The 12,991-nt window shown below is 49.6% G+C and overlaps 1 protein-coding gene across 1 annotated transcript; it reads left to right on the forward strand.

Moving 5' to 3' along the window:
* Positions 1–1,630: 1,630 nt before the first annotated feature.
* Positions 1,631–12,497, forward strand: OPN1SW (opsin 1, short wave sensitive). The gene is made up of 5 exons (XM_083461525.1): positions 1,631–1,982; positions 2,782–2,950; positions 6,324–6,489; positions 8,189–8,428; positions 10,743–12,497. The coding sequence occupies exons 1-5, from the start codon at positions 1,637–1,639 to the stop codon at positions 10,863–10,865; spliced, it is 1,044 nt and encodes a 347-aa protein (XP_083317651.1). The 5' UTR covers positions 1,631–1,636; the 3' UTR covers positions 10,866–12,497.
* Positions 12,498–12,991: the final 494 nt, after the last annotated feature.

Genomic DNA, 12,991 nt, shown 5'->3' on the forward strand with positions numbered 1-12,991 from the left:
AATGTTAACTCGTTCTTGCCGTCTAGAGGGACTCTCATGAGCTACAGAGCATCTAAAGGGGAACAGGGGAGAGAACGCGGTGGAAAACATTTGTGGTAGAAATAGCTACAGGATTTCAACAGGAAACTGCAGGTCATGGACTGGTTGGATCTAAAGCAGTCTGCCTGCCCTGAAATTTTCGCAGGTACGAACTGTATTAAAAGTGCAGTCGCGTATAACCAGCCCAGTTGCATCCTGGGCACAAATCGTCATGAAGCACACCGTTCCCTGCAAAGAATGCTGGGAACTGTAGTCCGCCTGAGCTACAGTTCCCAGCACCCTTAGGCAACTACACTTCCTGGGATTACAGTGGATGCTTGGGTCGTGAACGTGATCCGTGCGGGAGGCACATTCGCAACCCGCAGCGTTCGCAACCTGCGACCCATGCGTCTGCGCAATTCGGCACTTCTGCTCATGCATAAAGCACAATTCGGCACTTCTGTGCATACGCAAAGCGCGATTTAGCGCTTCTGCAAATGCACAAACGCCCAAACCCGGAAGTGACCATTCCAGTACTTCCGGGTTCAGCACGGTGCGGAACCCAAAATCACACAACCCAAAGCGTCTATAACCCGAGGTATGACTGTACTCGGAGGGAAATAATGTGTGCTTCAAATGTACGACGTGTGCATTGATAAAGTCGAGGGAATTCAGTTTCCAGTAGTGGGGTGGAGAGTGAATGGGGAGAGAGAGCGAGGACCGTTGAGGGAGTTGGGTTTATTTGGCCTGGAGAAGAGAAGGGGATACGAAAGCAAAAAGCACAACTGTCCCGTTTCGAGCGGGACACCCCAAATTTACAGAAGCCGCCCCAGCTTCTGATCCCAATTCTGGATATCCCATTTGGGTTCCTATGCTATAGCTGTGATTCTCTCTCTCTCTCTCTCTCTCTCTCTCTTGAATTCAGTTTTACATATAACAATTAAAATCACATGTAAATCATAATAAAAAATACATAGGATTCTCTGAATCCCTTGACATCCCTCCATGGGTTCCATAGTTATTTTTTGCCGACTGCATCGTATAACATTCTCCATATTTCCTGAACGCTCAGTTCTCACCATAGTTCTTGTCACACTGCAAGCAGGTTTTTTTAAAATCCTGCCAACGTTTTTAATTGTTTACAGTGTTCTTTTTTTAGTAAGAACCATCCTTTACTAAATTTATTATCGTCTTGGTTTCTGATCTTCCCGGTCATTTCCGCTACAGCTGCGATTCTCCACATCGCAAGGGGGTTGGGATAGATGACCGGTGAGGGTCCACGACTCTACGATTCGACAAAGTGCTTTTGAGAGAGGCTTCCTGGGAAGCGAACGGGGAAAATACGGCTCTGCGTCGCCTTGCCCTCTGCCATCCCGAAGAGTCCCTCGCAATCGGCTCCGATCTGGACAGCAAACGAGATTATCCCCTGAGAGGGGCTTAAGGGACAGCAGGTAAGGGTCTTAGATGCCCTCAATCCTCCAGTTTGCCTCTGGGATGATCAGGATTAGTGCCTGATCCCAGGCCGAGCCTCTAAGTGGATTGCCCCCTCCGTCCTCCTATAACAGGAGGGCAGGGGCCCCTCGGGCAGATCTCGGTCCCCGCGGCGCCACCAGGGACGATGTCCGGCGAAGAAGACTTCTACCTCTTTGAGAACATCTCCAAGGTGGGTCCTTGGGATGGACCCCAGTATCACATCGCCCCAATGTGGGCCTTCTACTTCCAGACGGCCTTCATGGGCTTCGTCTTCTTCGCCGGGACGCCCCTCAACACCATCATCCTGGTGGTCACCGTCAAATACAAGAAGCTCCGCCAGCCGCTGAACTATATCCTGGTCAACATCTCCTTCGCCGGGTTCCTCTTCTGTGTCTTCTCTGTCTTCACCGTCTTCCTGGCCAGCTCGCAGGGCTACTTCTTCTTCGGCAGGCACATCTGCGCCCTGGAGGCCTTCCTGGGCTCGGTGGCAGGTAAAAGCCCCAGAGGAGGAGCGGAGTAGAATAGAGTTGCAGTGTCGGTTGGGTCCCCCGAAGGTCATCCAGCCTCACCTGCAGGGAATGGCAGCGGAAGAACGCCTGGCCTTTGTTGGCGATTCTTGTTCACGTCTCCTCTTCCTTGCCTTTTCAGTACACTTAAAGGACTCCCAATCGCAGAATAATAATAATAATAATAATAATAATAATAATAATAATAATAATAATAATTTATTGTTCATACCCTGCCCATCTGGCTGGGTTTCCCCAGCCACTCTGGGCGGCTCCCAACAAAAGATTAAAAATGCATTAAAACATCAGACATTAAAAACTGCCTTCAGATGTCTTCTAAATGTCAGATAGTTGTTTATTTCCCATCTGGTGGGGGGGGGCGTTCCACAGGGTGGGCGCCACCACCGAGAAGGCCCTCTGCCTGGTTCCCTGTAACCTCACTTCTCACAGGGAGGGAACCGCCAGAAGGCCCTCAGAGCTGGACCTCCGTGTCCGGGCAGAACGATGGAGGTGGAGACGCTCCTTCAGGTATATCAGAATAATAGACTTGGAGACTTGTGAGGGAGCTCCAAGCTTCATCTAGTCCAGCCCAGAGAATCCCCAAATAACCCCTGACAGCACCATGCTGCAACCAACTGGCATGCAGAAGGACTGTAATTCCTCCCCTTGCGTTTTTCCTTCTCCCTCCCCATCCCTTTTTCCTTGCGTGTCGTGCCCTTGGGGGCCTGGCCGGCTGCCGATCTTCACCAACCCTTGTCTTTTTCTGTCTTCCCACCCACCCCAGGGCTGGTCACCGGCTGGTCCTTGGCCTTCCTCGCCTTCGAACGCTACATCGTCATCTGCAAGCCCTTTGGGAACTTCCGCTTCAACTCCAAACACGCTCTTCTGGTGGTGGCAGCGACTTGGTTCATTGGCATCGGAGTCTCAATCCCACCCTTTTTTGGGTGGAGCAGGTGAGGTGGAAAAGGAGGGGGTCTTCCAAAGCCCAGATTGGGGAGAAGGTCCATAGACTGGAAGCCTGTGTGTGTGTGTGTGTGTGTGTGTGTGTGATTTTTATTGGTTTTACATCTAATCACATTCAAAATAAATTAAAATATTTTTAAAAATTGTACAGTAATAATAAATAAATAATAATAATAATTTATTATTTCTACCCCACCCATCTGGCTGGGTTTCCCCAGCCACTCTGGGCAGCTTCCAACAGAATATTAAAATACAGTAGTCTGTTAAACATTAAAAGCTTCCCTAAACAGGGCTGCCTTCAGATGTCTTCTAAAAGTCTGGTAGTTGTTGTTCTCTTTGACATCTGGTGGGAGGGCATTCCACAGGGTGGGCGCCACCACCGAGAAGGCCCTCTGCCTGGTTCCCTGTAACTTGGCTTCTCGCAATGAGGGAACCACCAGAAGGCCCTCGGAGCTGGACCTCAGTGTCCAGGCTGAATGATGGGGGTGGAGACATTCCTTCAGATATACTGGACCGAGGTCGTTTAGGGCTTTCAAGGTCAGCACCAACACTTTGAATTGTGCTCGGAAACGTACTGGGAGCCAGTGTAGGTCTTCCAAGGCCGGTGTTATGTGGTCTCGGCATTCGCTCCCAGTCCCCAGTCCAGCTGCCGCATTCTGGATTAGTTCTAGTTTCCGGGTCACCTTCAAAGGTAGCCCCACGTAGAGCACGTTGCAGTAGTCCAAGCCAGAGATAACCAGAGCATGCACCACTCTGGCCAGACAGTCCGCGGGCAGGTAGGGTCTCATCCTGCGTACCAGATGGAGCTGGTAGACAGCTGCCCTGGACACAGAACTGACCTGCACCTCCATAGACAGCTGTGAGTCCAAAATGACTCCCAGGCTACGCACCTGATCCTTCAGGGGCACAGTTACCCCATTCAGGACCAGGGAGTCCTCCACACCCACCAGCCTCCTGTCCCCCAAAACCTGTCCCCCCAAAAACAGTACCAACTAAGTTTGCTCCTGGATAGTTTTTTGCTTATTTATTTATTTATTTCGACTGCATCAGGCCAACACGGCTACTTACCTGAATATAATCACATTGCGTAACATCGTACCTTCTTATTTTATCTCTTTGGCTCGTCTTAGCCTAACGACTTCCCTCCCTCCCGTCTGATGGTTCACAAAACTAAACTTTGCATCTTTACATTTCGCTTCGTTTCCTACCCTTGTAACACCATTGCCTATTACTCCACCTGAATAGGTAGCAATTTCATCTTACAAATCTTCAGATAACCCTGCCAGTGATGTTAATTGCTTCCAGTTGTCTTTCAAGTATAACATAAATTTGTTCCAGTCCTTTTGGAATGCTTGGTCTCGCTGGTTCCAGATTCTTCCCGTCGGTTTTGCCAGTTCTGCAAAGTCCATCAGCCTCATCCGCCTTATTTTGCGGGTAACTCCTATTGTTTCCAGCTTTGGGCTAACAAAATTCTTGCCGCAGTTGTTGCTCATAAGAATAATTTTTTATCTTCTCTCGGTATCTCTCTACCTACTATAGCCAATAAAAAACGCTTCTGGTTTTTTAACAAAAGTGTTTTTGAACATTTCCTTTAGCTCATTATATATCATTTCCCAGAAAGCTTTTACCTCTTTACATATCCACCATGTATGGTAAAAAGTACTCTCCTTTTCTTTTATCAGATCTAAATGGTCAGACAACAGCAAAGTTTGCTAGGTTTATCGAGGGTGCAATGAGATTAAGGGCCACTATCTGAACAATAATATTGGTCATTTGATTGCCCTTTTTACCCATTTCTGTCTTTTTATTTGTATATATTGCTTGTTTTATGTTGCCATGGCCGTTGGCTAATGCGAATAAAGTCTATTATTATTAAAATTACCCTCCTTTTCCTTACATTTCCAACATTCAGTTTTAGTTCTGTACATTTTGGCCAGTTTAACTGGTGTCAAACACCACCTATGCATCATTTCCGTAACGTTTTCCTGAAGCGTCCTGCATGCTGTAAAATTAACACCTTCATTCCACAACCTCTCCCGTTCTTCTAACTGTATATTACGGTCTGTGCAGTAGCTATTAGCAGGAGCGACTGAAAGTAGTCAGCAAGGTTCTGAGTCACACAGGACGCTTCTTCTTCAGGGTCTACTCTAGAGGGAAAGGCTGCTAGTTATGGCACGTCTATGGACCGGTTGTGAGTTTGCTCCTGGTGCAAAGGTTGAAAATGCTGTTCTTCCTTGGAACGCTGTTTGGATCTGCCTCTAGCGCTGAACAGATCACCCAGATCCCTTGCTGGGAGTTCTCCCCTGAGGAGGGCTGCCATATTTCAAAAAGTGAAAAGTTTTTGAGCTGCTTTTATGAGAAATTGGCAAAAACAGCACTGCTGACATGGGCTGCCATGTCCGGATTTTTCTGGATGTTTTCCGATATCCACCCGGACACTTCTGCAGACTGAAATCCTCCAGATATGTCCGGGATATTCCGGACGGATGGGAACCCCACTCCTCAGTTCTTTCAATGCCATCTCCTCATCCTAAACACATAGGATGGGGACACCTGGCTTACTAGTAGTACACGGGGAAAAGATCTAGGGGTCTTGGTGGAGCGCAAGCTCTACATGAGCCAACCATGTGATGCATCAGCAAAAAAAGCTATTGCAGTTCTCGTCTGCATCAACAGAAGTCTAGTGTCCAGGTCAAGGGAAGTTATAGTCCCATTCTATTCTTCCTTGGACAGATCCCTCCTGGAATACTGTGTCCAGTTCTGGGCACCACAATATAAGAAGGATATTGGCAAGGTGGGAGGTGTGCAGAGGAGGGTGACAAAGATGGTCAAGAACCTGGAAATGACGAAGCTGTTGTTGTTGTTGTTTAGTCATTTGGTCGTATCCGACTCTTCGTGACCCCCTGGACCAGAGCACGCCAGGCACTCCTGTCTTCCACTGCCTCCCGCAGTTTGGTCAAACTCATGCTGGTTGCTTCAAGAACACTGTCCCACCATCTTGTCCTCTGTCGTCTCCTTCACCTTGTGCCCTCCATCTTTCCCAACATCAGGGTCTTTTCCAGGGAGTCTTCTCTTCTCATGAGGTGGCCAAAGTCTTGGAGCCTCAGCTTCAGGATCTGTCCTTCCAGTGAGCACTCAGGGCTGATTTCCTTCAGAATGGAGAGGTTTTATCTTCTTGCAGTCCATGGGACTCTCAAGAGTCTCTTCCAGCACCAGAATTCAAAAGCATCCATTCTTCGGCGATCAGCCTTCTTTGTGGTCCAGCTCTCACTTCCATACATCACTACTGGGAAAACCATATTTTGGAAATATGCTCCTACAAAGCCAATGTCCTCCCCTGACACCTGCTCCTCTGCCTTTCAGGTTCATCCCTGAAGGCCTGCAGTGCTCCTGCGGCCCCGACTGGTACACAGTTGGCACCAAGTACAAGAGCGAATACTACACCTGGTTTCTCTTCATCTTCTGCTTCATCGTGCCCCTCACCCTCATCGTCTTCTCCTACTCACAGCTCCTGGGTGCCCTCCGTGCCGTAAGTACCTCCTGCCCAGCTCCTCCGACCCCTTTCACAACAACCTTGCGAGGTAGGGTGAGGCGGACAGGGAGCGGCGAGCGTCCGAGGTCGCCTGGGGAGCTGGCCATGTGGAGATTCGAACCCAGGTCTCTCCCAGGTCCTAATCCGTCACTCTAACTACTACACCCCCTCTTCCCAAGAGTTTCCAGGTACATCAGGAAAGCCCTGATGGACCTCAGGTGGATGTTGGCATCCCAGGGGCGCAGTTTCTTAGGAGACGCTAAAGAGACAAGGGCCCCTGCGACTGGATCAAACCCAGGACAGTGGTACCTCGGGTTACAGACGCTTCAGGTTACAGACTCCACTAACCCAGAAATAGTACCTTGGGTTAAGAACTTTGCTTCAGGATGAGAACAGAAATCGTGCGGCGGCGGCAGCAGGAGGCCCCATTAGCTAAAGTGGTGCTTCAGGTTAAGAACAGTTTCAGGTTAAGAACGGACCTCCAGAACGAATTAAGTTCTTAACCCGAGTTACCACTGTTCTCGCTGTGTGCAAACAACCATCTAAATGGGCAGTCTGTAATTAATAATAATAATAATAATAATAATAATAATAATAATAATAGATTAATTATACCCTGCCCATCTGGCTGAGTTTCCCCAGCCACTCTGGGCGGCTCCCAATCAAATTTTAACAACAATACAGAATTAAATATTAAAAACTTCCCTAAAGAGAGCTGCCTTCAGATGTCTTTTAAAGATAAGATGGCTGCTTATTTCCTTGACATCTGGTGGGAGGGCGTTCCACAGGGCGGGTGCCACCACCGAGAAGGCCCCCTGCCTGGTTCTCTGTAACTTGGCTTCTCGCAGGGAGGGAACCGCCAGAAGGCCCTCAGAGCTGGACCTCAGTGTCCGAGCAGAACGATGGGGGTGGAGACGCTCCTTCGGGTATACTGGACCGAGGCCATTTAGGGCTTTAAAGGTTAGCACCAACACTTTGAATTGTGCTCGGAAACGTACTGGGAGCCAATGTAGGTCTTTCAAGAGTTATGTGGTCTCGGCGGCCGCTCCCAGTCCCCAGTCTAGCTGCCACATTCTGGATTAATTGCAGTTTCCGGGTCACCTTCAAAGGTAGCCCCACGTAGAGCGCATGGCAGTAGTCTAAGCGGGAGATAACTAGCAAGCAAATGATGAAATTGTATAAATGCATGGGGAATAGAAATTTTTTTCGGGATGAGCGTTGCAGATACCTTTCCTCAAGTCTCCAATTCACCCAGCCTATGTTGGCATCATGCTTTCAGCTGATTAGGAAATCAAACTAATCCCATTTTGACAACACACCAGTAACTACCAGGATAGCTTTTTTTTGCTGCCATTTCCAGAAGCCCTCTACTCTTCCCGAATTTGTCTAATCCTCTTTCAAAGCCAGATAGGTTGGCGGCCACTCCTGTGGCAGGGAGTTCCGCCGTCAGCTGTGCTGATGGAACCACCCCCACGGCGCTAGGCCGCACCCCACCCTACGGTGCTCCCGCCCGGCCGCCGATAGCCACCGAGCGAACGCCTCTGCGTAGTTCTGGGGGCATCGGCCACCCGTTCACTGCCGAGCGAGCATTGCAGCGGGTCAGGCTGGATGGCCTTTGGGGAGCCCCCTTCCAATTGCTACAGTGCTACAGCTCTGGGAAAACGACACGTTCCGGGCCCCTGCCCTCCTTTTCCAGGTAGCCGCTCAGCAGCAGGAGTCGGCCACGACCCAGAAGGCCGAGCGGGAGGTCTCTCGGATGGTGGTGGTGATGGTGGGGTCGTTTTGCCTCTGCTACGTCCCGTATGCCGCGCTCGCCATGTACATGGTCAACAACCGAGACCACGGCCTGGACCTGCGATTAGTCACCATCCCCGCCTTCTTCTCCAAGTCCGCCTGCGTCTACAACCCCATCATTTACTGCTTCATGAACAAGCAGGTGAGTCGCCAGCCAGCCGCTCCGCAGGCAGGGAAAGGGGCGCAAAACGTGGCGGGGCTGCAAGGTTGCGATTCACTGCCGGCATCCCAGAGACAATGGAGTGTGCTTTCAGGGGTCAGATCGCTGGGGAATCGCAACTCTGTTTATACCCCATCCATCTGATTGGCTTGCCCCAGCCACTCCGGGCGGCTTCCAAGAGAACACTAAAATACAATAACCTGTTGTTGTTGTTTAGTTGTTTAGTCGTGTCTGACTCTTCGTGACCCCCTGGACCAGAGCACGCCAGGCACTCCTATCTTCCACTGCCTCCCGCAGTTTGGTTAAACTCATGCTGGTAGCTTCGAGAACCCTGTCCCACCATCTCGTCCTCTGTCGTCCCCTTCTCCTTGTGCCCTCCATCTTTCCCAACATCAGGGTCTTTTCCAGGGAGTCTTCTCTTCTCATGAGGTGGCCAAAGTCTTGGAGCCTCAGCTTCAGGATCCGTCCTTCCAGTGAGCACTCAGGGCTGATTTCCTTCAGAATGGATCGGTTTGCTCTTCTTGCAGTCCATGGGACTCTCAAGAGTCTCCTCCAGCACCAGAATTCAAAAGCATCAATTCTTCGGCGATCAGCCTTCTTTATGGTCCAGCTCTCACTTCCATACATCACTACTGGGAAAACCATGGCTTTAACTATACGGATACAATAACCTATTAAACATTAAAAGCTTCCCTAAACAGGGCTGCCTTCAGATGTCTTCTAAAAGTCTGGTAGTTGCTGTTCTCTTTGACATCTGATGGGAGGGTGTTGCACAGGGCAGGAGCCACCACCGAGAAGGCCCTCTGCCTGGTTCCCTGTAGCTTTGCTTCTCACAGGGAGGGAACCGCCAGAAGGCCCTCGGTGCTGGACCTCAGTGTCCAGGCTGAACGATGGGGGTGGAGACGCTCCTTCAGGTATACTGGACCAAGGCTGTTTAGGGCTTTAAAGGTCAGCACCAACACTTTGAATTGTGCTCGGAAACGTACTGGAAGCCAATTAAGGTCTTTCAGGACCGGTGTTATATGGTCTCGGGGCCCACTCCCAGTTACCAGTCATGTTGCCGCATTCTGGATTAGTTGTAGTTTCCGGGTCACCTTCAAAGGTAGCCCCACGTAGACCGCGTTGCAGTAGTCCAAGCAGAAGATAACCAGAGCATGCACCACTCTGGCGAGGCAGTCTGCGGGCAGGGATGGTCTCAGCCTGTGCACCAGATGGAGCTGATATAAAAACACAATAAAATGTTAATTTATTTATTTTTTTAATCGCAGTCCAGGTGTCTTTCAGATGTCTTCTAAGTTGTCTCTTTGACTTGGGGATCGCATAACTCCATACCCTCCAATATTTTCTGATATTTCCCACTTAAGGAAAAGTGGGACATTCCAGGATCAAACCCCTGGAAAATAGACACACACACACACACACACACACACACACACACAATATTTTCTGTTTTACAATTTAGAATATTCATTTAAACAACCTTAAAATATCAATGATTTCCCTTCTTCTCTTTCCATGGTTCATTTTGCATAACATAAATCCCTGCATGTTTTACAAAAGCTATACCATTCAGTATTCCATTATTACATCTGTCAAAACGTATTTACACTGTTGAATTTATCTGAATGCTGCCAACGTTTTCAAGTGCACACAGTTTGCCCCCATGTTGTTGTTGCTTAGTCATTTGTCGTGTCCTACTCTTCGTGACCCCCTGGACCAGAGCATGCCAGGCATTCCTGTATTCCACTGCCTCCCAGAGTTTGGTCAAATTGCCCCCATATATTCAATAAACATTTTCCAATCTTCTTTAAACGTATTTTCTTCTTGCTCTCTTATTCTATATGCTAGATGTGCAAGCTGCACATATTCTATCAGTTTAAGCTGCCTTTATTCTTTGTTAAGGACGCAGGTGGCGCTGTGGGTTAAACCACAGAGCCTAGGACTTGCCGATCAGAAGGTCTGCAGTTCGAATCCCCGCAACGGGGTGAGCTCCCGTTGCTCAGTCCCTGCTCCTGCCAACTTAGCGGTTTGAAAGCACGTCAAAGGGCAAGTAGATAAATAGGTACCACTCCGGCGGGAAGGTAAACAGCATTTCCGTGCGCTGCTCTGGTTCGCCAGAAGTGGCTTAGTCCTGCTGGCCACATGACCTGGAAGCTGCACGCCAGCTCCCTCGGCCAATAAAGCGAGATGAGCGCCGCAACCCCAGAGTCCGCCATGACTGGACCTTTTTATTCTTTGTTTGATACCTCACTCGTTTTCCATTTTTGAGCTAACATCAACTCCCTTTCCTCGCCAGTTCCGGGCTTGCATCATGGAGACCGTTTGTGGCAAACCCATGACCGACGAGTCCGACGTGTCCAGCTCAGCCCAGAAGACAGAGGTGTCCTCGGTTTCCTCCAGCCAGGTCAGCCCCAGCTAAGGAGAGCGTGCCGGGGGTCCCGAGAAGGCGAGAGACCCTCCCCAGCCACCCACAGCCGGGCCCAGGATGTCCAGGGGGGAGAGAGGGCCGAAAGGGTTCCTCCACGGTTCGGACGCAGGGCAAAGGCCCAGGACTTCAATACCCAGATAATTTGGTCTCTCATAGTTTCACACGGGCAAAACGGACTGGCTCAATCAAGCAAAAAAAGGACAGCTACGGTCAGATCGTGTCTCCGGGGGTTACTGGTGCAGAGTCGTCGGGCAGAACCCCCCGCATTTCCGTCTGATTTTGGAGTTGTTCCAGAAACTAAACCGCCAGATATATTTAAGACGATTTCAACCCTTAAAAATTGCTGTTGCGCTCAGGTTAAGTTGTGGGAAACGGCACGTTCAAAGAGCCAACTTGGGGAGGGGGGCGGCAGGAAGATGGCGGGCATTAAAAGTTAAGAGGGGCCAGCCGTGGGAATTAATCCGAAGGAATTAAAACTAGGAAGCAGAAGGCGCTGTGAAGCCAGCCTGCTGAAACCCTCATGGAATTGCCATGTCCCCTTCGGGGTTTTTCGGCAGCACCTTTCAAAGCAGCAAGCATGAGGCCTAGAAACTTGCTTTTGCAAAGCGAGCCGCCCGCACGGAAGCAGAGAGCCCTGAAGTGTACGATCAGCTCACAAACTGCCCTGCGTGTAATGACCGCAACTCCTGTCTACTACGGCTATTTTAATACGCATCTAGGGCCAGAATGTTTAGACGCCGGACCCAGAGCCCCACAAATGACAACCAGGAGGATAGACAGAAAGAGGTTTGGGAATGAGCGGTGGTGAGGACAGGCATTGAAGCGGGGTTGGACTAGATGACCCGCTGGGTCCCTCTAGGATTCTTTGATAGGGGCAGATGGCAGCGAAGTAGCTGGGAAGACTTTAAGAACTGGAGCTGGGGGGCAGGAGCTGTTTGATGGCTGTTTTCAGGACAGGCTGGGGCAATATTGGGAGCAAGAGTCCTCCTTAAGCCATAACCAGGGGGGTACAATCATATTGTCACCCCCAGCAGCTGTGAAAACTGGACGCCCTTTAGTTTATTGCGATATTGTTCCCGGGCAGGGGGAGAGCTTTTGGATCCCCTGTTTCAGGGACCAAAGCATTCCTTAGGAGCATCCATGCTCCCTGTTCCAGAAGGAAAATGGGACCAGTCTTATCTGATGGGGGAGGCAAAATGACTGATGGGATGACAAGGAAAGCCCAGTTGAAGCGAAGGAGGAGGAGATGAGGACCAGAAGCTTGAAACTGCTTGTTTGAGAAGAGTATTTGCAGAGCATGGTGAGCATCCCAGCTTGAATCCCCAGCCCAGCTAATTAAAACTTTCTAATTAAAAGCGGAAGGGCTGGGAAGAAACTCTCACTGCCTGAGCTTCTCTCCCAGATAGCGTCTCTCTATCACACACGTGCAGACAAACGCACTCATCACTTCTGCAAAGGATCTGTAGAAAGAGCCAATGGAATTCAAGCAGATCCGCTTGGAAGCGCGTTCTTTTTTAATAGATGTGAGCTGCGATTTGACAGTGGTTTGGGGCTCTCTTGCTCAAGATGATGATCCGTAGGGAGGCTAAGTGACAGAAGCCCTCAAGAACGCAGGAGCACCACGTTGGCAAACATAATAATAATAATAATAATAATAATAATAATAATAATAATAATAAATAATAATAATAATAATTTATTTATAGCCCGCCCATCTGGCTGGGCTTCTCCAGCCACTCTGGGCAGCTTCCCAAAAAATATTAAAATACTGTAATACATCAAACATTAAAAGCTTCCCTAAACAGGGCTGCCTTCAGATGTCTTCTAAAAGTCTGGTAGTTGTTGTTCTCTTTGACATCTGGTGGGAGGGCGTTCCACAGGGAGGGAGCCACTACCGAGAAGGCCCTCTGCCTGGTTCCCTGTAACTTGGCTTCTCACAGGGAGGGAACCGCCAGAAGGCCCTCAGCGCTGGACCTCAGTGTCTGGGTAGAACGATGGAGGTGGAGACACTCCTTCAGATATACTGGACTGAGGCCGTTTAGGGCTTTAAAGGTCAGCACCAACACTTTGAATTGTGCTCGGAAACGTACTGGGAGCCAATGTAGGTCTTTCAAGAC

Source organism: Podarcis liolepis, assembly GCF_965112155.1.
Source record: "Podarcis liolepis genome assembly, chromosome: 10".
NCBI lineage: Eukaryota > Metazoa > Chordata > Lepidosauria > Squamata > Lacertidae > Podarcis > Podarcis liolepis.

Excerpts from the sequence above, each read along its gene's own strand:
- OPN1SW (XM_083461525.1), top strand. The coding sequence starts at position 1,637 with ATGTCCGGCGAAGAAGACTTCTACCTCTTTGAGAACATCTCCAAGGTG. Across the intron at positions 6,490-8,188 it reads TCCTGGGTGCCCTCCGTGCC|GTAGCCGCTCAGCAGCAGGA; the intron begins GTAAGTACCTCC and ends CTCCTTTTCCAG. Across the intron at positions 8,429-10,742 it reads ACTGCTTCATGAACAAGCAG|TTCCGGGCTTGCATCATGGA; the intron begins GTGAGTCGCCAG and ends TTTCCTCGCCAG.